The sequence below is a fragment of the Bombus vosnesenskii genome, unplaced genomic scaffold (assembly GCF_011952255.1).
Source record: "Bombus vosnesenskii isolate JDL3184/JDL3185 unplaced genomic scaffold, Bvos_JDL3184-5_v1.1 scf7180000016261, whole genome shotgun sequence".
Taxonomy (NCBI): domain Eukaryota; kingdom Metazoa; phylum Arthropoda; class Insecta; order Hymenoptera; family Apidae; genus Bombus; species Bombus vosnesenskii.
In genome coordinates, this window is record NW_022884330.1 from 151,224 (window position 1) to 174,757 (window position 23,534).

The following is a 23,534-nucleotide window of genomic DNA, read 5'->3' on the forward strand; positions in this document are numbered from 1 at the left end:
AAATAAAGAATACGTAAAAAGTTAAGGCTTTTATTAAGCTTTTTAGACGATGAGAGTCCACGAGAGATAATCAGAATTTCACACCACTGATCCGTGTCGTTTCGCATTAGGTCCGACAGGAAATCGAAGAATTGCGCGACCTTCTACTTCCGCCACTTGGACACCGACTCTGAGCAGAACGAGGAGGCGGCGATCGTAGCGGAGGACTCGTCGGAGGAAGAGTGGACGTACACGTCATCGCGGGTGAATAACGTTACGACGGAGCAACGCAAGACCAACGTTCTGGTGCGTCTGGACTTCGGCGAGGGGCAGAGTCAACCACGAGCTAGCGAGGGAAACGCTAAAACGAGCGAAATGAAGCCCGTAAAAGAGACTTCCAACATGGAGGGTGTGAACGAGACTTCAAACGAAACCGACGCGTCTTCTCGCTGCGAGAAAGACAGTGACGACGAAACGAGAAACGACAAGACGAGCATCCAAAGGCTCATTAAGGAAGTAGAGAAATTAGTCGGAGAGGAAAGGCGCAACGGTGCAACGAAGACTTTCCCTCAGCTCATTCTCGATGATAAGGAGGGTATAACGAATAATCATCGCGCCAAATACGCGAGGATCAAGGAATGGTTGAAACTGAACTCTGTACGAAGCCACGACGGACGATCCACGTCACAGGTAGGTTGTAATTATTGCTATTGTCATGGGGTGAATAGCTCGACGTTTGCCTTTTACGATCTTTTCTTTTGTTCGTTTATTTAACGCGAAGAAGATTATCTCGTGCTAATCGGAAGGCAACAAGGTCGTTCTTTGGAATTTAATGTAATTGAATTTAACGTAATTGGTTTTTCGTTGGGAATTGTCGCTTCATGCACAATGTCCAAGCTTCCTCCGCTTTGCAAATTGAATATTTCGTAACAATGTGAAAGAATGGACACGTGATATCTCGATCCTTTGTCGTCGATGAGTTACTTAATCGATGTTTAAAATGCTTGTTTGGATTCGATCAAGTTACATTAACGATTCGAAAGAAAACGCGCAAGTATAATATCCGCTTTCGAAATATCTTACTCCGCTATCGTTCGTTCGTTAAACAAGCATTGCAAACGCGATAATTAAATAAAAAGCTAGAATAATATTTCGAGAAGAAAAGTACGTAAAGAGCAAAAGAAAAGAAGAATTATAAAAGGAATATAAAACGGTCAAGGAACCGAATCGTCAGTCTGATCATGCGCGCCAGTTGTAACGAGGTCTAAGGGGGAATTATAACGTTTCGTAACAATTGTAATCAGCGTGAATTACAGCCGTTGGATAGCTGCGATGCCAGTGGCGAGTATACGACGGAAGAATCCGATGGGGAGAGGCAGTCGGTTTCATCGGAGGATCTACAGAGTAGCGTTGCGACGTATCGCAGATTCGAAGGTGCACTGGGTTGCACGTCTCAATCGGTGTCGCAAGAGATATTCGACGACGCTGAGAAAACGCCGATCAACGAGGCTCATCCGATGCTGGACACGAGTACGCCAAAAGTCGTGATGCGCTCCAAGCAGAAGCACAACGGGCCCAGACCATGGAGCGTATCTTGTATCTCACAGATCGGGAACAACTCGAATTTGAACCAAACCAATGACCCGATTTCGCAGTTCTCCATAAGCGAAACTGCGCTCCACCAGTTAATCGCTACTCCGCCCACTAAATCCGTATCCCTCGATGCAACGTAAGTAGATAATTCTACATATCTTTGTTTGCTCGTTTTAGAAGCGAATTTGTATCGTAGAAATAATATCGGTTATAATTAGAACGAATAGATCGTAGAAAGATTGGAAATGTAAATTTTTGAATCGAGGCTTTCACTTTTAGATCTTTTTCAATCTGAACGTTCCAAATTTTCAAGTTTCCAATTTACTTCGATGAATAAGTTACAGTATCTTTCGCTTTCGAGACGGCGCGTGTAATTAGAACCATCGAGGTATACACATCGATTTATAGTGTAATCGATGCGCATGGGAGCGCATTATTCAAATCCATCGCGTGTCGACAACCGCGACGTCGCGTTGCCTCGATACCCTATTGCCTCATCGAACTGGCAAACATTTTAATTTCACCTCATTTGAATTACAGAGGATCACGGAAATCGTTCAACAACTCAACGTCCACGTTATTGGAGGAGTCGATCATTTGCCACGACGGCCGTGTGGTTCGAAACAGTTCGTTGCGCAGGAAAAAGAGCAGGTTGCGCAAGAAGAACCTGGTAAGACGATGCTGCTTGCTCGTAGCTAGAAAAGAGCGCGTCAAAGCTATTAGAATTGTTTTCACGTGTTTCCATTTTTTCTCGTTTTTCCGTTTACATAGGGTCGTAAAAGTGACTCCAGTTCGGAAGGTGTGACCGCGAATCATTCGGCGGGAAGCGATGGCAGCTCGTCGAATCAACAACGTTCACCGCGTAAAGTAAGCGGAAATCGCGCGATGCGCACCATTTCGAGAGACTGTCACGGTCGTTTGACTACCCTGGTAAAATCCGGCTCTTTCTCGGGGTGCACCGCTCATCAGCAACTCTCGGCGGAGAGGACGATCGTCAGCGACCCGACACCGCCGTTCAGGTTACCTTGCTGTACTTCGGTGGCTTCCACATCCGAGACCGAGGGTGAGGAACAACGTAACTATACGCGAGGCTGCTTCGCCTACTACGATACCGTTCCAAGCAACAAGGAGCTGTGCAATCAGCAACTGAACGTCGATAGCGACATCGAAATGAATAGCCTCGGAAACAACTCGATCTCCGATCAAGCTTGGGATAATTATCAGGTAACTGGTTTCAACTGGAATCCTACGAAACAAAATTCCTGTTCTTCTCCTTTTTTGTTTCACTTTTTGTTTTCGTTTTGATATTAATTTTTTGGTGTTTCCTTTTCCTGGTATCGCTTTTAACAAAGTTAGGTTGTGTTATGTAACAGGCAGTAATTAGGATCAGAAGCGAATAAATAACAATTTTATGCAATTCTTTGAAATCGATTGTGAGGATATGGATGGAGTACGTTCATAGGTAAGATCGTTTTAGGAAATCTAACTTTTATCTCTTGGAAATTTCGCTTGATATTATTGTTACCATAATGATAGTATTAAGGAGCGGACTAGAGAAATTGCCTTATGCAATTGAGACTAATAATTAGGTGGAAATGAACACTCTTATCAAACAAATAAGTTCCTGACAAGTTCCTAACGTTGAATTCTTTTGAAACGATTTATTTAATTAGAAGCATTATGTCGATGTTCGTATTAATGGATTCAATAAGCAAATACTTATTTTTAAACTGATCTCTTTTCAATAGGAGAAATATATGAGCGAGCCATACAGTGAAGCGCCAGACGTAGAAACGGCACGAAGATTATTGGACTTTGGAGATGATTACCGAAACTTCCTTGATAGTCAATCCGACTGTGCCTCCAGTATGAGCGCAATGCCCGCTAGTTCTCCACTGCCTAGAAGTCGTATGGATCATGTACGTTCCATTCTATTACTCTTTCTTGATCAAGTGTCCATATTCTTTCTGTGACAATACATCTGCTATATCTTTGCATACGGATTTCCATTATCTTGTATATAACATGGGCCAGTATATGGAATCGCATATGAGTCAATATTTGTACAATGAAAATCGACATTGGTATCATTACATTAAGAATAGAACAATAATTTCTGTTATCCACGCCAAATGTCGCCAAATATAGTTTACATATCCCTAGTGTGATTAATTAATTGCCTTAATGCACAACGATTTATTGTTTTATTTCTCAATGAAATCGTGTCTGGAATTTTGTTTAACAAAAAGTATACCGGTGTCGTAGTTTAGTCATAGCTCTTCCTCTGTGTTGTAGTGTTTCGTTTTAAGGAAGAATAAAGAATCACTATTTGTATATTGCCGTAGAATGAATGTAATTCTTCTGCAGCAAATAAATATTTAATTTTATCTGTCCAACCACAAAATCACTTTAATATTTGCCTTGACCTTACGCCGAATTATTACCTTGCACCAGATATGCTCGAGCATACTTTACTCAATTTTTGCATATACTCCATCTAGACGCATAAATTATTCATGAGTTATCTTTCTTTTCATCTCGAGGGTAATTCAAACATAATGATCATTGGATAGTACTTTCTATTCAATGTACGTATAACATTATCTCGAAAAGAAATTTTCTTTCGCACAACACATTTCTCCGTTGAATCTCTCCGTGTCTTATCAAGTCTTCTTTGAGACGAACGCGTCTTCACGGTGATGATATCTTAACGAGGATAAACGATGTAATTACACATACAGTCACTGCTAGAAATGTCTCGCAGGCGGTATCTGGATCAGAATTTTAATGATAAATATCGAGTAAAAATTTCTACGAATTACACTTTCTCTGAATGAAATTTTATATATATATATCGTTTATTGAATTTTTATATACGTTGAAAATATTTCTCATGTGCAGTAATAATTGCTCAAAGTATATTACAGTTTAATACAAATAAATAATTAACATCTACTGTTGTATAATCGATAAAAAAAATTTACGAACAGTTGCAAATAAAATCAAATTAGATATCTATTGAATTTAATTTTCATATATGATATACGTATCGCGTTGTTAAAATCATTTCTGTGTATAGTAGAATCAGTTTGTTATCTCGACCAATAAATCGGATAACTACGATAGCTATGTTTCAAAAATTTGCCCTTGACTTCAAACGGGTTTTGTGTGCCACTGGCAAGAACAGACAAAGAGAATGTTTAGCTTAGCATGCTTGACTTCAATACATATTGACCAGTAGTACGCTACCATTGCTCTTAAAATTTCCAAACTCGTTATTATAACAGCCATTATTTACAAAGTAATAATAATAAACTTCTTTTCGTTAATAAATTAATATGAATTGTACAAGTAAAATCAATATGTAATATCAATTAATATGGATTGGAAAGTAAAATCAATATTACACCACATAAAGGAGTAGTAGAAGAAAATTAAGAACAATTGGAAATTTGTTACAGGAAATAACCGATACCACGGAAGACAGCGACAGTGACGTGGAGGATATACGGAACGTAATCGAGAAGTCGCAGTCTCAGTTATCACTTGCTGAAAGTTTATTCTCGAGGTCGTGCAACGGCACGATACCGCAAGATAACGTATGTAGCCCATTCAGCTTGTACTTTATAGTACAATCCCGGCCTAAATTTTTGGAATATTTGCAAAGAAGCGTACAAAGTTTCTTTTCGTGGCTTTATTGCAATTTATTACGCCTATGGGCCCATATAAGATACTTTTTCTTAATGACTGTATGGCACAATTAAAAGAAGGACAATTAATTTCTCTTCTTGTGTGCTTTGTGTGCTTTCCTCATCTTGTAATCATTACAAGAAAAAAGATTATATCGTCTCGTTTTCTTGTATTTTTGATAATCTTTCAATCGTTTAATTTAGTTAATGCGTATGAGGAATGTCGTGTATTTGGATAATGCTGTGTGATGCTTTTTGCTTTCTAAGTATTTCTTTTACTAAGTATTTTTACTTCTAAACGCTACTGCTTGAATTTATTACTTGACGAAGGTCCCTCGATAGACTTGATTTTTCTTATTATTTATGATATATAGATAATGTATATGTATTTTTTTTAAAGGAAAGTTAAAATATATGTATATCTAGCATATTGTATAGGATTGCTTGACACATACATGCTTTGAAACAGTGACATACAAGGACAAATTGCCAATCATTGTATAAATATAAATAAAATTGTAATATAAAAATTTTCTTTTTATGTGTTTCTGATCGTCCATCTGATCTATTCTATTATTACCATTTAACAATAAATAATACAGTATGTAAATAAGAAATTCTTACTCATGAATGAAATTAGTAAAGCGGACAATAATAAATATCATTCAAATAATGATGGAAAATAGGAAAAGGAGATTGTACTAATACTATTCACTTGCATGTTTACTATTCTATCCTTATCCTGCTTGTGTAACCCGTACTCACAAATCATGTTGACAAATATCCAAGTTATTGTACATGTCCCTGAATTGCTTCATGAGCGATTTCACGTTGTCTTTTGCAAGAGTATATTCCCTGAGAGTTATTGCGAATGAATAATTGCTTTTGATCGGTGATTTGCAAGGTGTACTTAAGATTTTTTCTACTTTAATTTTGCCGTAAGTATATTGTCGCATTTTTACTACTTCTAAATGATTTGCTATATCGAGTGGGCAATAGTATTGAGTAATTTAAAGATCGGAAAAGTGGATTTATTTAGAATAAAATTTTCTATGGCGATGGGAGTAAACAATGTAGATTGCTTAACATAATCAAAAGAATTCTTAAAATAATTAAAAGAAAGAAGAGTTGTTTCATACTATACTTAATTCCTTTAATAAATTATCTATGCATGAAACTCTGTTGAATTATCTTTTACATACTAGTTTTTAATTATTTTGAGCAATAAGCAATATTTTTAGCATGAACATAGTAAAAACATTGTGCTTGGATTCTTTCTCACTTCTTTTTTGCTACTATCCGATTATACGTAGAAATGTTAACGAAAGCTGAATTTGATTTCACGGAATGTTGCTAGAGTAATTCTTTTTACTTCCAATTAAAGACAATGGAATACGTAGACTGACGTAAGTTTTTATGTTGTAGTCCGAAGTGGAATGTGCGTGTAGCGAAAATCTGCGGTGTCTGCACGCGTTATTGGAGTCCGTCAGCAATTCGTTCCGAAGCGAAAAATACGTGAAACAAATTCGTGGTGAGTACAATCAAATTCACCGTCGATCATTTTCTATTTCACTGTCGTACATGGCCGCTGTATTAGTTACTGCTCTGAGCGGACTTGTATTTTTGCTTCTTTCGTAATTTTATTATTCTATTCTCTAACGCGAAGACATAGAGGGAACATACAGAAGCAGAAAAGATATAAAATATTTTTACTTATATCATGCGATGAATCTTTTGATGAATACGTTTGAAAATACGTTCTTTCAAATCTTTATAGTATTCAAACATAGTCGAAGGAAATTTATTTTCGACGTAAGAGTGATAATTAAGAGAAAAATCCGAATGGATTTAATATCCGAATGGATATAATATTTAGAATTTTAAATCGACTCGATTTAAGCGTTGTTTCATAAAGCAGCTTGTGTAAATATTATTGTAAAGCAATTGCAAAGACTGATACGCAAGTATTATAGTACGTTACAAATGTGCATTTTTGCTTTCGATGTACATACTTCGAAACCGTATTTCTGAGAAGTGTATGCATTTGAAATAGTGTTATTGATACTAACCGTAACTATAATTGATCGATAAATCTTGTACTTAATTTTGGAATAAAAATTGTAAAGAATAACGAGTGAATCAAACTGTTCGTAATATAATGTAATTAATATTTGAATTCTTGTGATACGTTTGCTCAAATGTACATATAGAAAAGATTAAGATCTTTAAAGATCATTAATTAATTATATTTAAACGATGACTTGCGCACAGAAGCAATGTATGATACAACGATCCTTATATGGCATCAAGATACAAATGCATGTGTAAATTTTTTTAAACTATAAGTTGATCATCTGCATGCTAAAGAGCGAATTATATTTGCACATTAATGTTCGATTTGACCGAGGATTATGTCCTCAGTAATTAACAATAATTTAAATATCATTTTACGTAATGTAAAATGTATTTTTAAATTTCACCTTTGAAATAATAGAAAGATGCGAGATAATATTACTAGTAATACATTAGTTAATACTAATACTAGTTAACTTTCGATAATGTGAAATCTTTTTTTAAGAAAGGATTACGTCACAATTACTACTTAACTTAAAAATGAATCGGTAACAAAAAAAAGGAGGGGGGGGGGAGGGGAATATTGCTGGAGGAAACGCAAACTGTACGTATCTATTTTTTTACAACACGAATATTGAATTTTCTCGCTTGTTTATATAATTTAATTTTTAATCAATACCTTCCTTATTATCTTTTTATTTGTTGCAACGAACGCAAGTACGAGTGTAACAAACCTTTAGAGTATTTTGATTTTTAGTTCACTTTTGTATACCGTTCATATTGTAACCATTACGTAATAAACACTGCTTTGTTGTGGCTTCCTACTACTAATTATCCTTTTGTTTCTTTTATCACCTACAGTAAATATTATTTGGATTATCAGCCCTTATCTCTAGTTTGGTGGTATTTGTATAGTTTGAATAATGTTTCTTTAATTCGTACGATAGAATGCCTCGAAGATATAGAGCTTTTTATGCATATTAAATAGATTTAATAGATCGTGAAATATATGTAGGATGAATTTGCCAAATGGTACCTCCTCGTTAATACATTTATTATTTATGAACGATTTCGAATAAAATTATGGAATCTTATGGAATTTAATCATCTCGATTATATATACATTTCTCTTAATTACAGTAAGCCTCTACATTATCAAACAACCGAATGCTATTAAATCGACGAATAAGTAGTCTTTACAGCACTTATGTATCTGCTTGCAGCATGAAACCTCTAAAAACGTATTCCGTGTAGCAGCGGAACCAATTTTCTTAATTGCTAGAACAAGTAGCTTTTAAACGGGCGGGGGGGGGGGGGGCAAAATAGTAACTTCGATTACGTTGCATACAGCCTTAACACGATTTCCGTTTAGAATGGCGAACATCTCGCTGAGATTGCACTAGCTTTGTAATATTGAATCTGTGATAACATGCTCGATCTATAAATACAGATTACAATCGGATCGATAAACATCCAATTCTACACAATCTTCTATACCTTCTTTATCTATCTTCTTTGTTATTATAGATGGATAAAATTTCATTTGTGTATTATTTTCCGAGAATAGCTTTATTAAATATAATGAAATACAATTGGCAATTTTTCAAGAAACGTTTTATCGATAGGAACATCCTGTTGACTCGAAAACGTACGTATCAGCGTCACAGTTGCGATAAGTCTGTCGCAACTCGCTCCGCAAATGGAACAACTTCATCCATTTTACCTTAAAGATCAGTTCTAAAGCCGGTTCACCTGAAATCAAAATGTATTCAACCGACACCGATCTTTCCAAGCGTATTACCCCAGAAACGTGCGCGAAGAGCTCCGACTTCATCCCGTTCACCGTCCATTAAACAAACGTTGAACTCTGCCGAGTCTTCTTCTATCGAGCTAACAAACGATTATCGCGACCGGCGAATCAAACCGACCCTGAAGGGAAATACGATTAGACCGGTCGCGGTCGATTGTTTGGTCGCGATAATCCGCGTGTGGGTGCTCTCGCGTAGGAGTGTTGCAAGACGCGAGTGCATCGGTACACCTTCGAGTCTCACCTTATAAGAAGCACTGTATAGCCGACGGAACTTCACGAACCGGTACTCGGCCCTGCTCGTGCTCGTGCTCGTGCTCGTGTTGTCGAAGAATCGTCGGCAGCGTGTACCCGGTCAGTAGTAGCTCGGTTTTCCTGGCGCGAGTCGCGACGTCTATTCCGCTTCTCGTGGCTCGCCTTCTCTTCCACTCAACAGCTGATCCACCACGCGCCGCGTTTGACGTTTCGCAAAGCAGCGCGCTTTTCGAACTGTTTCGACATCTCTTGTGCTACTTTGGAAATTCCTAGTATCGCGAAGAATCGATACATACGTACGCTCGTTCGATAATTTTCATTGCAACTCGAAAGTCAGAGATCGGAAGTTTTGAAGATTAGGATAGAGAATAAGAGAAGCATATTTTCGGCGTATAACTTTGCTACTTTCAGATTCGCTGGAACAAAGTTGCGAGAGTCCAAGTACCGGTTTACTATAACAGTAAAAAGCTAGAGGTTTCAGTGATCGTTTCTCTGTAAAAAGGAGAAGAGTCTCGGAATTTTAAGTGAAATCGTGGACACGCTGGATTATTCTAGCAGTCCAAGCATAATTGGCACGGTGAATTAGAAAACTGCGATTCTCGAGAAAAATAAATCGTGACTCGCGTTCGGAAAATAAATCATGGTGTTTGTAAAAGAGGAGACCAGTGTCGGGAAAGACGCACCGGATACCTGTTACGCACACCAGCAGATTATCGCGGAGGATCAGCCGGATGATACCTGTACGTAATCTCCCGTATATTTAGAAGCCTCCATCAGTAAATCTTTTTTTAACGTTGTATCATTTCGTCTCGCAAAGTAGCAAAAATCGACTTGTAAGAATTCGTATTGCGCTGTCTTCTTAATTTACTTATCAAAATTTTAAGACGCTATCCAGTGAACGTTACGAAACATTACTCGATCTCTGATCGCGTTTCTTCTCTCAAATCTTCCCGATATACCGTTAATCCGAATTTTTACCGTATATTTCAACGTCTGTCTCCTTTCGTCCTCTCGTGTAAACATATCTACTCTTTCACGTTTCGGTGTAGAAACGTTCGATCTCTGACATCATCCCGGAAGATAACCTGGTATTCTTCTTCATCAGCGTTCCGTTACCTGTCAAATCGGTTGCTCGTATACCTTTCGTCGTCTCGCCAGAACCAACCGAACTCTGTTATTCGATTTTTTGATCCAACGACGAATTTCATTGGATCTGGTTCATCCTCGCTAACAACGATTTTATCGACGTGTAAAAGCGGGTCAGGACGGACGTCGGGCTGAGATGACGTGAAACGAGAATCGTAAGACGCGAGCTCTCTGAATATTTATCGATCTGTATCTATGTTCAATGTTCATGCATGGTTTTTGTTATTAACGCCTGATCCTTTCGTCTTCACATTTCCGTGTTCTTATTTCTGCACAAAGAGAAATTTACAGGGAACTTAAATATTTCTTATATATATATCTTATATATATAATATCTATAATAATAATATATATAATAATATATATATCTTATATATTTTTCTTATGTATATAAATTGTATGGAACGTTTTCTTAACGCTAACATTGCCAGAGTAGTCGAAATGGTCAGTTTGTATTTTTTTTTTATTTTCATTTTGTAGGTTCGCAACAAAAGTTCGAGTAATTTTCGCCAAATAAAAGCTCAGCGAATTAATTAAAACGAAAAGCCAAAGTCGGGAGTGGCGTATTGATACATACGTACGTCTCTCCCGTGAGTATCGATTATTTTCTACTCGTTACGTAGTTCGTAATTCGTGATGCGTATAGACGTGCCAGAAGATGTTGAATTCACGGTTAATTTTACCGCGGGCTTCTGACATAATCCTATCTCTGCAAAACAAGATTTCAACCTTGAATTTTCGTCGCTAACCAGATCTAAAACTCGCAAGAATTCGACGCGCAGAAATTTAAATAAGATAAACACGAAAGAACGAAGATAATTTCTTACGAGTGCATCGTCGAACTAAATTTTAAAAGGCGAGAAAATAATTTCAATCCATCGAAAATTGAACGGAATCGATGAGAAGCGAAGTACGTCGTGCGATCTGTCTCTAATTCAAAGTCATCGTCTGATGCCAAGCCTTATTAATAGCTTAACTTAATCGATCTGTATTTTCATTACACCCAAGCGATCGGCAAATACTCCATCTGGAATTCCCCTCTGTTCCTGAATTTATCGTTCGCTTCTTTTATAATTTCGTTCTCTTCTGTTTCTCTTCTTTTTTTTTTTTTTCATCTTCGGCTCCAAACCGCGGAAGCTAATGGAGCAACGTTCAATTTTATTGGAACGTAGCCACGGAGCAACGGTTGCTCAGCGAGGAATTACGGTAGAAAGCCCGGGAACACAATCGTCCGGCAACCGTTTCTCCGTTGTCCAAGATCCCATTCCGATAGAAACTTTAGAAGGTAGTTGATTAACGAGCTTGCATTCATTCTCGCGTTAACGTTGACCTGTTTCGACGTGGTCGCTTTCATAACACGCTGTTCGCACGAGCACACGTGGGTGTATCCGCGGATGTTACTCGACGTACGCGCGATGCTCGACTTGATCGCGTTATCAATATATTTTGTACCGTAGGAAAGGAACACGATGATCGGTAGAACTGTCGCGTTACATTTTTTAAATTACCTTGGAACGTTTGTCGAAAGGAAAAGGTAACTTTTACGCTGAATTGACGATACTTTGACCTTCCACGGAAGACGATTGTCAGCCAATTAAAAGGATCGAATTATGTAAATTACAAACGGAGCGTGCGCGCGATAGATTCGAATGAAAGCGTTCGCGGTAGATTACAGGAGCGGTCTACGAATAAATTATTCTCGAGCTATAGATTGAGACGTGTGGTCGGGATTATGTGAGTTTCGAAATCGTTCGTGGCAGAGGGCGTTAATTAATCATTAAGACGTACGCGAGTAAGTATTGGCGATGCCGACAGTAACTAACGTGATAAATTGGCCAACACGATCAGAGAAAGTAGTAATAATACGTATCTTTCTTGGTCGTGTTTCGTTGGAAACTATCTTACAAATCGTCTGAACGTTTAGTATTCATCAGGTTCCGCGATGGTCGTTCTCGCTGACCATGAAACCGACGTAACAGCTAAGGATCTATGTTGCGCTATTTTCGATGGATAAGCTCGATCGTTTTATGGTTTTAGCGAACGATTATTGAGCACAGGTACTGCTTACAGCGAGTTACAGTGGCGTAGTTTTACGGGCTTTACGTTAGTTACAGTACGTAGTTTTGCGTAGTTGAGAGAAAATCACTTATGGTTTACCTGTGAGGTATATAGTTCGATGAGTAGGCTACTCTGTAGCGAATCGTTTTATTTGTTATTTATCTACGAAAGACGATGGACAATAAATTCAACGATAAACATACGTTAAAGTGTTTATAATTTATAGCTATATCCTTTTTTTCTTTAGTTCGATCATCAGTCATGAGAACTTATAGTCGTATTTCAAGTAAAAAAGCGATTACTCGGAAAAAGAAAAAAAAAACGTTAACCGGAAAAGAGCGATCGATCCACGAAGCGTCGTAAGAAAAATCCGACGGAAATAATTAACGTATCTCGCTTCGCAATTTCCAAGAGGGATGAAAAAAGCGTTTGATTCTAAAACTCGATAAAAACACGGTCTTAATAATACGGAACTAGTGGAGAGCGTTACGAATGTTAAAATAGCTACGCAAAGAACAGAAAACGTGACTCGTCGCGTTTCACCTGTCGCTACATATTCACGTAGTTAAGAAATCCAACTTTTCATTTAGATTTACATCTGCGTCGAAAGATTTACCCGCGGCAGAACATTTACCACGATAATTCGTTCGCTCTTATCAGCCGTACGGCTCTGAAATAATAATAATGTCGGACTAATGTGGCAAGCGTTCGATTCTCAAGATTAATTGCTTCCTTTAGAAACGTTGGCCGAAGGCTATCCGTTCGACCATCCTGATCGTTCCTTCAGGCTAATTCCAGCTAACGGCCAGAAAATTACGCAGATTGCACTCTGGTCGATGATTCTTCGAAATTTGACGTTCCACTTTGTCAAAGACGGTCCGAAGGCGATCGAAAAAAAGAAAAGAAAAAAGAGAGGAGACGGTCGCAGGAAGAAAGACGTACCGTACGCTCGTCCACCGATTTCTGCTCTACTGAACGCAATCGTTCGACCGTGATAACGCGGCACGTATATTACGTGTAATACGCGATACCACGCAGGCCACAATTATTCCGCACATTCGCCGTCATTTCCTGTAGGTCAGTGTGAAATTCATTGCTTTCCATCGACAATGTTTTCCCGAGCGTCTCGCCCCCGTTGCTCCTCGTGCGAGCGCGCACACGCGCACCGACACGCTCTTCCTGCCATTTTCAGCATTTGTCAACGAGCTTGTTGCCATAATAATATCCGTGACACAGGATACACGGATCCTGCTGATTGCCGGTCACGCGAAATTTCTTTATAACGAGATCCGAACCTTTTTATAGCGCACTCGTGGGAATGAGAAATTTAATGGAGATCGATGCCGTAGTTCCGCGAACATCGCGCAATATGAAAATAATAATTACGTTTCGTTCGAATTTTTAAGCGGTTTAGTCGTTCGATGCAATGGATTGATTTACTGGCTGAACATGATCGATGGTTTGCCTCGCGTAGCTAGGAATCGCGGCTACGAAAGTCGCTTTAACGACAGTGTCATTTTCTTTTGTGAATTTAGATTCTGTGCTTTATGTTCGGGGGTAGCATATTCTTCTATTTGTCGCGTAAAATTCACGGACTAATTGCGACGATTTCATAAAACGCTGAAAAAGTGGAAACTTTTTCTCTTCGTTTTCAAAGGTTACATAGCAGTTCTCGACCCGTTTTGACGACCGCTCGGAATTCGAGATTTCACTTGATAACTGTAGTCCACCGCGTAGCTGTTTTTGTAAACCAGCCGTGACAAAGTGAAAGTTGTTTTTTCCGAGAAAACCGTGAAAAAGCCGGCTCGAGATTTTCCTTCGTAGCCTAGAAATCGCATTACGTTTTTATCGGGCGTGGTAGGAACCCGTGGTGTACGCGGATCGTAGTACGATACCGCGAACGTACATTGAAAAACCTAAAGGCCTTCGAGCTATTTTTATTGGCATCGTCATGGATTGTTGATGATTATGCGAATTAGACGCTCCGCTCTTGGAACTTTGCCGACTAATTGTTAGGTTTCTTCTGGCTGAATTTTTTTATCCTACTTACGTAGATTCGTGTTTTCTTAAATGTCCAACTTTCTGTAACGTGTAGCGTGACTTCGAAATTATATGCTATTTGTCCATTATCATGATCATATATGTGTGTTTAGATATCTTATCTATAGATTTTAAATCTTCTTTCATTCGCTTATCGCTATACTATCGCAGTCTGTTGCTACGTCACAGGATAACCGTTGAAATTTTTATTTCTAACAGTTATTATTGTATCTAGAAAAATCAAACGGTATCGAGGTCATAGAGAGAAACTTCTCGTTCGAGCACCGTAGATATTTTGTATATCCACAGTCTGATTAGCGCGTTGTAACGCGTTTTATTCGCATGTTCGCACGCAGAATAATTTTACGCGTTCGCAACTTTGTTCGCGAAACAGGCAATTAATCTTTCGAAAATCGTTAACTTTCGACGAATCGATCGGTCTTCGCTGTTTCTTCTAATGTCGGCTCGGTTTCTTTTCGTTTCGAGAAATTCTCGTTACTACGAAACGCTTTGTTTCTCGTTGAATCTTGTCTTAACGTTTAGGTGGCCGTGGTCCGTAAAACGTTCGTTCGGTCGCTCGTTAACCGTCGTTAGGCCATCGATCATCGTCGATCACACCTGTTGTGCGAATTGTCTACGGTAATTCCTAACACCGTGCTCCTTTCCCCTTTACTATTCACTTTCTTCCAATTCTTGCTTCTTTTTATGGGACAGTAATTACTCGAGTGTCTCGGTCACGGTTACCACGCTGAACAGAAAGGGGAATTCGATCGGCTTTCACCGAATAATTTATTACTTTTGTATTATAGAAAGACACTTCGCGGACAACGGACACTCGTATTTAATCGAACGAAAGCAAGGATCACGGTGTAACGAAGCATGACCTGAGCTATGATAGGTCGTGCGTAGTGACATCAAAAATTGATTAGAACTCGGTAATTAAGGAATCGTATCTGGATGTTAAGTTGTTAATAACTTACGATTTCCACGACCTCGATCTTCCACGTCTTACGCTTCTTTTTCACTCGTCTTTTATTTCCCACTGACTTTCATTCGTAACGTTGTTTTGTTCCTCTTGTGGAATATCCTTACGTTACACGTTGATGTGAATTTATTGCAGCGCGCGGCTTTGGAACTCAGTCGGTCCATTTTGGAAATTAATTCCATAAATTATTTTATCGATCGAATTTACTTATTATTTATGTTAATCCGGTAACATTTTCTTAGACGAGTTGCTGGCTTCCTCGATCTGGCTTTGATCTCGACACAGGCGAAGTCTCTTAACTGTAGATATTGGCTTGGCAACTAAGCGATCGCGATACAATGGCGAAATGGTACAATCCAAGAATTCGTTTTTTTTTTTTACTTGCTGTGGTGTCACACGGAGGCGATACAAAAATCGTACCTACGCAATTATCTAGAAGAAAGTATGCAATTAGTTCGATAATTATCTATCTTGGCTGTTATTTCATTCGAAATCGCTCGAATGGCACGCGTTAGACTGGAAAACATTCCGGATGTTATAGAGAGTGGAAAATGCCCTGATTACCGTTATGTCGGGGAAAGCATAAATGCCGGGACATTTTTACGATTTTTCAATCCATTCTTACCGGAGAAAACGAACACGAGAACTTGTTTTTTTTTTTTTTTAATTTTTCTAACTCTACCTCGTATCGTTTCAACGCCGTATAGTATCCATCGAGAGTTTCGACTTGAAACTTACAGTTGCAGATCTCGAAATCTTACAATTCCGCACCTCGAAACTTGAAATTTTCAAACTTCGGATTGCAAATTCGAAATATCGTAAATATAGAGCGACGCTCTCCTCTCTTCTAGACAGAGATTTATGGAAATATAAGTGGAAGGTTCGCGGGCTCGCAAAAGTGAAAGTTCTTAAATCGGATCGCACCGTTCAAAACGGTATCGGCCGGTTGAATCATCCATCGGAGTCGTTTCTACATATTTTTAAGGGCGCAGCGTTGTCTCGAGGAAGAAAGTATCGAAGGAAAGTATCGAAGAAACAGGTCATCGAAGCCATGCGAGCTGCTGCATATTCATGCATGCACATATAAGCTGCTTGACCTTAAATATGTGACTTACCTTCTCTGACATAACGTTGACGATGCCTGGGAACGAGTGACGTACACAATAGAGTAACGTTAGGATCGTCACGCAAAAGGAAGTTATTGTGTGTAATTACCTAAGCTGTTTCCGTTGAGAACTCTCTGTTTCTTATGGAAAAAGAAGTGTAATAAAACCTTGCTTGATACTCTAAAATATAACTTTTCGTTCTACAGTTATTCTTAGGTTTTTCAAACTTATGTACTTTTTACATTTCCCTTGAGATACAGGTTCTTTTATTGAGACTATTCTTTTCTTTTTTTTTTTCTTTTTACTTTAATTTTTTAACATTTTTTCGATTGTGATTTTTACAAATATTTCTTATATTTCAGGTGTATTGGAAAAGTGGGAGTCCCTGACAGCTAGAATGGAGGAAACGCAAATGGCCGGTGCGCTTCATCGTGAGTTAATAGCTCTACGTACGGAATTCAAAGCAGCACACGATAGACTCTTCTCGTACGAGATCACTCTGGAGCAACCTCACGTACTGGACGAGCGAATTAATCGAATCACGGTAAGAACTTTGCATTTCTATTGCTGCAACCGTATAATAATATCGGTAGTAACGTTATGGGATATTATACGCGAGGTATTTCTAACTATATTTCTCACGGTATCACTTTTGCTGTGAGATGCGTAATAACAGTGTTTGAAAGATCTCGATATAAATTATGCTTTCAAATCGCGAGATCCGGTGACGCTGTTCCTCCCGGTTCGTGTCTAATACAGATGTACCAAGCGTCGATAAGATTGCCTTGGTCGGTAATTGAATCCCTTCGTCGGTATCTTACAGATGAATCGTATACCGACTGATATAGTATCTTCTCTGAATAAACGCCGACTATAGATGGCGCAAAATCATTCTTTCCCACAAGTTAAGTTAAATATCGAGAATCACGATTTTTCCGCTATATCGTTGAAATAAAATTACACACCGACGATAAGAATATTCCGTAATCCTCTCCCGCTTCGATATAGTCAAAAACTAACCAGAGATACAGGCAAAAGACGTTGTTCGGTTCGTAAAGCAATTTTTCGACAACGTTTGAATAAATATGCCATCTTTCGAACAGTACCAAGCGTTTTCTTCGAAGTTCTTCTAAGTCTCTTAAATCGGATCTCGTTGATCCTCGTTTTAACGCGCGACATTCGATTTGGGAAAGTATTCGCGAGCCGTTCGCCAGAGCGGAACAAGCTCGGGCATTATTAAAAACATCCTCGAGAAGTTGGAGAGAGCCGTGACGGGGAGGGGCTCGAGATGAAAGTAGGCGAAATAGAAGTAAGAAAAAGAGGAAAAGGGGGATGGTGTAGGGCACGGTGAAGCGCGGAACAACCGGGGATGGCGGTCGCGGAGAAAGAGGAGTATAAAGAGAGGGAGAGACCAGTCAGGAGGCAAGGATAGAGGCAGAGAGTGGCGTAAAAGCGTAGTCGTGTCGCACGTACGCTCGTCTGACGGCGACGTGCCCGGCATCGCAACTCGCCAGAGCGAACGCCGACGAACCTGGCCAACCCTCTGAGTTCCACCCCCCGAGAGTCATCCCCAGCCTGCCTCTACCCTCCGTGAACCCCTCTCTGGAAACCTCTGGAACACCCTGGTCTCCACCTCCTCCTTCCTGTTTCTCTCTTCGTCTCGCTTACTTTCCACGATTCTCCGCTACACCAGGGGCTCTTCTTCTCATTTTCGCCTCAACTTTCTTCGATCCTCCCCCGGTCTTACGCTTTTTCCCGTCTTTTTCTTCTTCACCCCTTTTTCTCCTCTCCCTTTCTCGCTCGCAAACCGTCCTGCTCTCTCTTCGTAGCCTGCTGCACGCCCCTCGTCCCCCTGTTCCTCGTAATATCCCTAACATCCCTACCAACCTCATTGCGAAGACCAAACACATGCTCCCTATCTATCATCAAGATGTATTAGCGTCCAACATTTGCCGGGTGAACTCGTCGCTGTGCTGCATTATGCAGCAGGCGCGAGGCTGTCTAGCCGCCGACATTCACCTCGCCTCCCCTCCTCTCCCCACGTGCTTCTTGTTTTACATGTTTTCGCGTGCCACGTTCCACGTAACCGGTCCTCATCCAACGGTTCGATCGACCAGCTACGACGAAACGCTGGGTCCAAGTTCGAGAGCCTGCTTCGTCCCACGCGCTAGAACGTGGCAGACCGAGCTGACGGACGATGTACGACAGGGCCGAGCGTGTGCACGAGGTTTCGCACGCGACGAAGGCTGTCGATGGTTTAGGGCTAGCGAGAGAGGGTTGACGCGCCGTTGAGGTAAGCCGTGCACTGGGGTTCGAGAAGCACGCGCTTCGAGGATTAGCTCGCTGTGGAAAGCGGGGCTTCGCGTTACATACTGGTTTTGCGGGCGAGAGTACTTTTTTTTTTTTGGCTGGATTTTGAGCGGAGTTAAAACGGCGTGAGAAGGTTTTAAAGGTTTTATATCGGTTGATTCTCGTTTGGAAATGTTTTCCATAGCAACTCGTAGACTAGCTTTCTCGTCTCTTTGGTGAAAATATGAATTTGCGTAAACGCGCTGCTCGGTGCACTTATACGGTGTAAGCAACATTCTCAGCGCGAAACGTCGCACGATACACGGACTGAAAAATAAAAAGGGGGCGGGGAACGAAACGTTGGAAGCATCGACACGTTCGCCAGACAGATTCTCGTCGAGACGGGAATCGAATCGACGTTAACCAGTCGAGGAATCGATTAGCCGCGTTGGTTCGCGGATACGACTCTCCGAGCCGAGCAGAATATTTCGCATGCACGACGTACGACGGAAAGCGCGATGGAATGAGCGAGTGTGCAGCGGCGGCGTGGCGCGCGAATCCGAATGGAATGTTCCTCGTGTATTACGCATTCGTAAACAGGCTTGAATCGAGCCTGTGTGCCACGCTATTGTGGATCGTACGCGACACGCCGGACCGCTGATTAACGTTATTGCGTAATTCCACGACGGCTCGCGTCTCGTGTCTCGATATTCCGCTCATTAGCGATCGTTCGCACTTTCCACTGCGTGATCCGCCTGTGGACGATCTCGTCTACCCCGTGAGAAAAGTCTCGACTCTTACAAATCGTCTGGCATTTTTAACGCGGACAGACGGAGTTCTTGGTACGATAGTTCAGTGTGTCTCGGTCGAGAGTCGCTATTTCTCTTCCCTGTTCCTTTGCAATTTCACGATTAAATCGTATCTTCGTAGAGACAGATAAGGAAACGTTCGTTCCAAGCTTAGAACGAGTGCTCCATACCGTGAATATTTTTCGTTACATTTGCTCGTCGTGTGCGTTCCATGCGTTTTCTCCTTTCGCGTATGTATCGACGTTCGTAGGCCAGTTACGACGAAACAAACGATCGAGTAATCGTTCCAGGCGCAGGTTTGGGGGATTTTGTAGGATTTTGGTGGATCTGTCGTTTGAAATCTAAATTTTCAGTTACTCAGTTTGTATCGGGATGGACATATTCTGAGAAATCGAGAAAAATTGGAGTTGATCGGTTTGGCTTGCGAGAGGCTCGCTCTTCCTTGACCTAACCCATCGTCGTCCCACCACATCGCGCGAGAAAATCAATTCGATTCGATGAAGTGTCTATAAAAGCCACGCCCCAGACATACTAAAAACTTCGACAACGACTTGGTTCGATCGTTCGCAATCTTCGGTTGGAATTCCGTGCGCGTGCACGGGTAACGAACTTTCAAGCAGCTTAAGATCGTAAACGAGCAACGTATACAGATTCGACGAGTCCGTGAGGACCGCGAGGTTAATCGCGAAAGGCTTTCACGGCGTGGAAGCTCGTTAGCCAGCCGCAAAGTCGATACGAGCTATTTCGAGTGGCTTTTGCCGTGCCTTTATTCGGTTCGATCGCGTTCGAACGCCGCGCGCTGCTTTTTCTTGCGTCGCGTCGACCGGTGGCGGCCTCCTTTTTTTAAAAATCCCGCCTTCTCTCGTGTCACGCTGCAATTAAAATACTGTAGCGGCGGCGGGAAAAAGCAGCGGTCACCGATGGAACCGGGTTCGTCGACGAGCATTCGAGCACGTCGCTTCGTACGTTTAACGTCGCTACTTGCGACCAATCGCGTTGCTTAGCGAGTCCTATCTCGTATCTCGAGACCGTAGAAAATTCGAGTTTTATCCAGTTGTCTATTTACGCGTCTCTTTAATCGTTCGTTGCTTCCAGATATCATATCGCGATGGAAGATGTATTCGATTTTTCTATAAACATAACGTACAATAATCTACGTATTTCTCGCTTTTAACGCGAGAACCGATCTCGTCGCAGCGTCGAGAGGATTGACTCGCATCCTCGATCAGCTCCGAAGTACACAATATCGAACGGCACGAATTTCGTTAACTCGATACGCATGAAACGTGATTTCTCGCCATCCTGATTATAGCATTCTCTAAAACTCTTTCTCAATCCCCTTCTTCAATCCGGAGTACCAAGAGTCCTCCGAATCCCCTCTTTCTTGTCGCTACTCCTGGATCATCGGTATCGCGGTCAGAGTGCGCCGTTACGAGGCCAGGTAAAAAGCTAATTGCCCGGTTGGACGGGGCACGCGTGGCTTTAAACAGAGACGACACCTCGTGCCAAAGAACGCGAGACAGAGAAAGACAGGGGGAGCGAGAACGAGACAGAGAAATCTGGTAGCCTCATAGGCATGCAGAGGCCGCAGCGGCAGCCAGTCAACCGCTCTGTATACCAAATTCGAATCAATTGATTGGCTGTTGATTGGAAATTGAATTAGATCGGAATGTGCGTGTCTGCGTGTTGGCGACGGTGGAAAGGGACGTTGGCTGGAGGGAAAGCTTGTAACGAGGGATCGGAGAGGGTTGTCGGAGGCTGGACCTGGGCCCCAGAGGGAAACAGGCGAATGCGGTGGGTGGTTACCGCGCGGAGGGGAACGGCCGCGAAGCTGCTGCTTCTGCGTTCGCGATGTGCTCGGAATATCAATGCCAGCCACTTTTCGTCGCGACCGCTGTCGGACAGCGTGCTACCGCGCCTCTTCTTTCTCCTTTCTTTTCCTATGCCTCTTTTCCTCTGTCTGGCGGGTTTCTGCGGAAAGGCAGCACGGACTCACGCACGCCAAGCGTGAACCGCCGCTTTTCACGCGTCTGACCTCTTCGATAGCGTGCCTGGAATCGCTGCTACGTAGACGACGTTTGCTCGTGCACGGATTTGCATCGATTAGCCGCGCAGCTCTCGAGAATATCGATTCGTTCCTCCGCATCTTTTTTAAAAGAATGCAGATAAAAGGTGCCGTACATGCAATATGTATTAGACTATAAAGTCGGAAGTTTATAAGCACGAAACGAATAGCAACAATAAACGACGTTGACCGTAACAAATCGAACGCGTGATACGAAGCTAATCTCCACGTCAGAGGCTATCGGTGACACCATGTCGTTCTACGGTCCTTACACGTTGCAGTTGAGCAAGGGGATCCTTTGATCGATGGACGGCGATGGAGAATCTTGAACGAAACCAAAGTTCCAGCCATACGTTCGTATCTACCGCCCCATTTGTCGCTCGTATCGCTGTGTGTTTTACTGAAAATATACTTTTGGTATAAAAGAATCAAATGACCGAAAGTAAATGGTCGGTAGATGTCCTAATACGTGTAGCCGGCAGTGCAAGTAGATCCAGACGTCCACACGCAGACCGCGCGTCTTTACGTATACCTATGTATCTATTTGGTCTGACGGATACTGTTCCTATCTGCTTTATTCTATTCCCTCGAAACGAACATTTTTCCAGGCTTGAAACTTAGGCTATGGTCACAGTGGACTTAACGAGCTCAAACTTGATTCCTTCGACGCATGAATTTACCAAAACGATAATTCCATCGCGGCGATAGCGTTACCCAGAAGCAATTTCTAAAAATCAGCTTTGAGAATCAATTTCTCTCTCCCCCCTCGTCCAAGTGGCAAACTTTCAATTTCCGCCAGGCAACCCGAAAGAAGCAGAGGAGTCTGAGCTCTCTGATTCCAGGGAATTCCGAAGGAGATCGGCGTACGATACGAATGCAAGTAGGAAACAGTAGTAAACTCCGTCGTTTCGAGGACAGAAATTACTCGATGGTACACGAAGGTGGAAAGGAAACGCGGAGAAGGAGACGCGAGACGCTGGATGACCGCAAGAAGAGCAGGTTTTACGAGCGTCTCTGCCGAACTCTGCCGCTCGTCACGCGAGAGAAATGACACGCCGTGGGTTGGCAAAGAGAGCGAGAGAGAGAGAGAGAGAGAGTGAGAGGGTGGGTGGACGAAGCGGAGAAAGCGGAGGGGCTCTCGTTTTCGTTCTGTTACGGGCTGCGTCGCCGTCGTAAAGCTGGGTTTATTTATGCGGCCCTCGTCGGTCGCCTCCTGCAGTAGGACGACGGAGACGTGACAACGTGACGTGGTTACTCCATCGTGTCTACCTTGCGCTCTTACAACCCTTATAGTTCGGTTATGTTCTTCCTGATAAACGTATCTTTGCTTATTTCGCTCTTAATGTCCGATCTCGCGTCCTCGGTATCGAACGAATAACCTTCGCGAAGTAGAGTTCCGGACGAGTTACGTACACGAAGCTGGACTTAGTTTATTTGGCTGACATCCCTTTTAAAGTTTAAGGGAGAAAGAAAGAAAGAAAAATATAAATATTTGAGTAAATGTAAAATTACGAATATATGTAATATATCGCATGTAGCGATGTTCACGTGTATCGTAATAGAAATACTTGCAATGATTCTCTATGGGAATGAGAATGGACCCTTTGTTCTCGCTGCGAGATGTACAGTTAGCTTCCTTT

The 23,534-nt window shown here is 41.4% G+C and overlaps 1 protein-coding gene across 6 annotated transcripts in view; it reads left to right on the forward strand.

Moving 5' to 3' along the window:
* Window positions 1-23,534, forward strand: part of LOC117241675 — a 132,647-nt gene that overhangs the window by 74,197 nt on the left and 34,916 nt on the right. For 5 of the 6 annotated variants that reach the window (XM_033507654.1, XM_033507656.1, XM_033507652.1 and 2 more), the window contains exons 10-17: window positions 111-669; window positions 1,284-1,708; window positions 2,113-2,242; window positions 2,344-2,796; window positions 3,321-3,491; window positions 5,034-5,171; window positions 6,687-6,792; window positions 17,094-17,275. In XM_033507654.1, the coding sequence (XP_033363545.1) occupies window positions 111-669; window positions 1,284-1,708; window positions 2,113-2,242; window positions 2,344-2,796; window positions 3,321-3,491; window positions 5,034-5,171; window positions 6,687-6,792; window positions 17,094-17,275 (2,164 nt within the window). The remainder of the gene's footprint in view (window positions 1-110; window positions 670-1,283; window positions 1,709-2,112; window positions 2,243-2,343; window positions 2,797-3,320; window positions 3,492-5,033; window positions 5,172-6,686; window positions 6,793-17,093; window positions 17,276-23,534) is intronic. The other variant, XM_033507653.1, reaches the window with a different exon arrangement.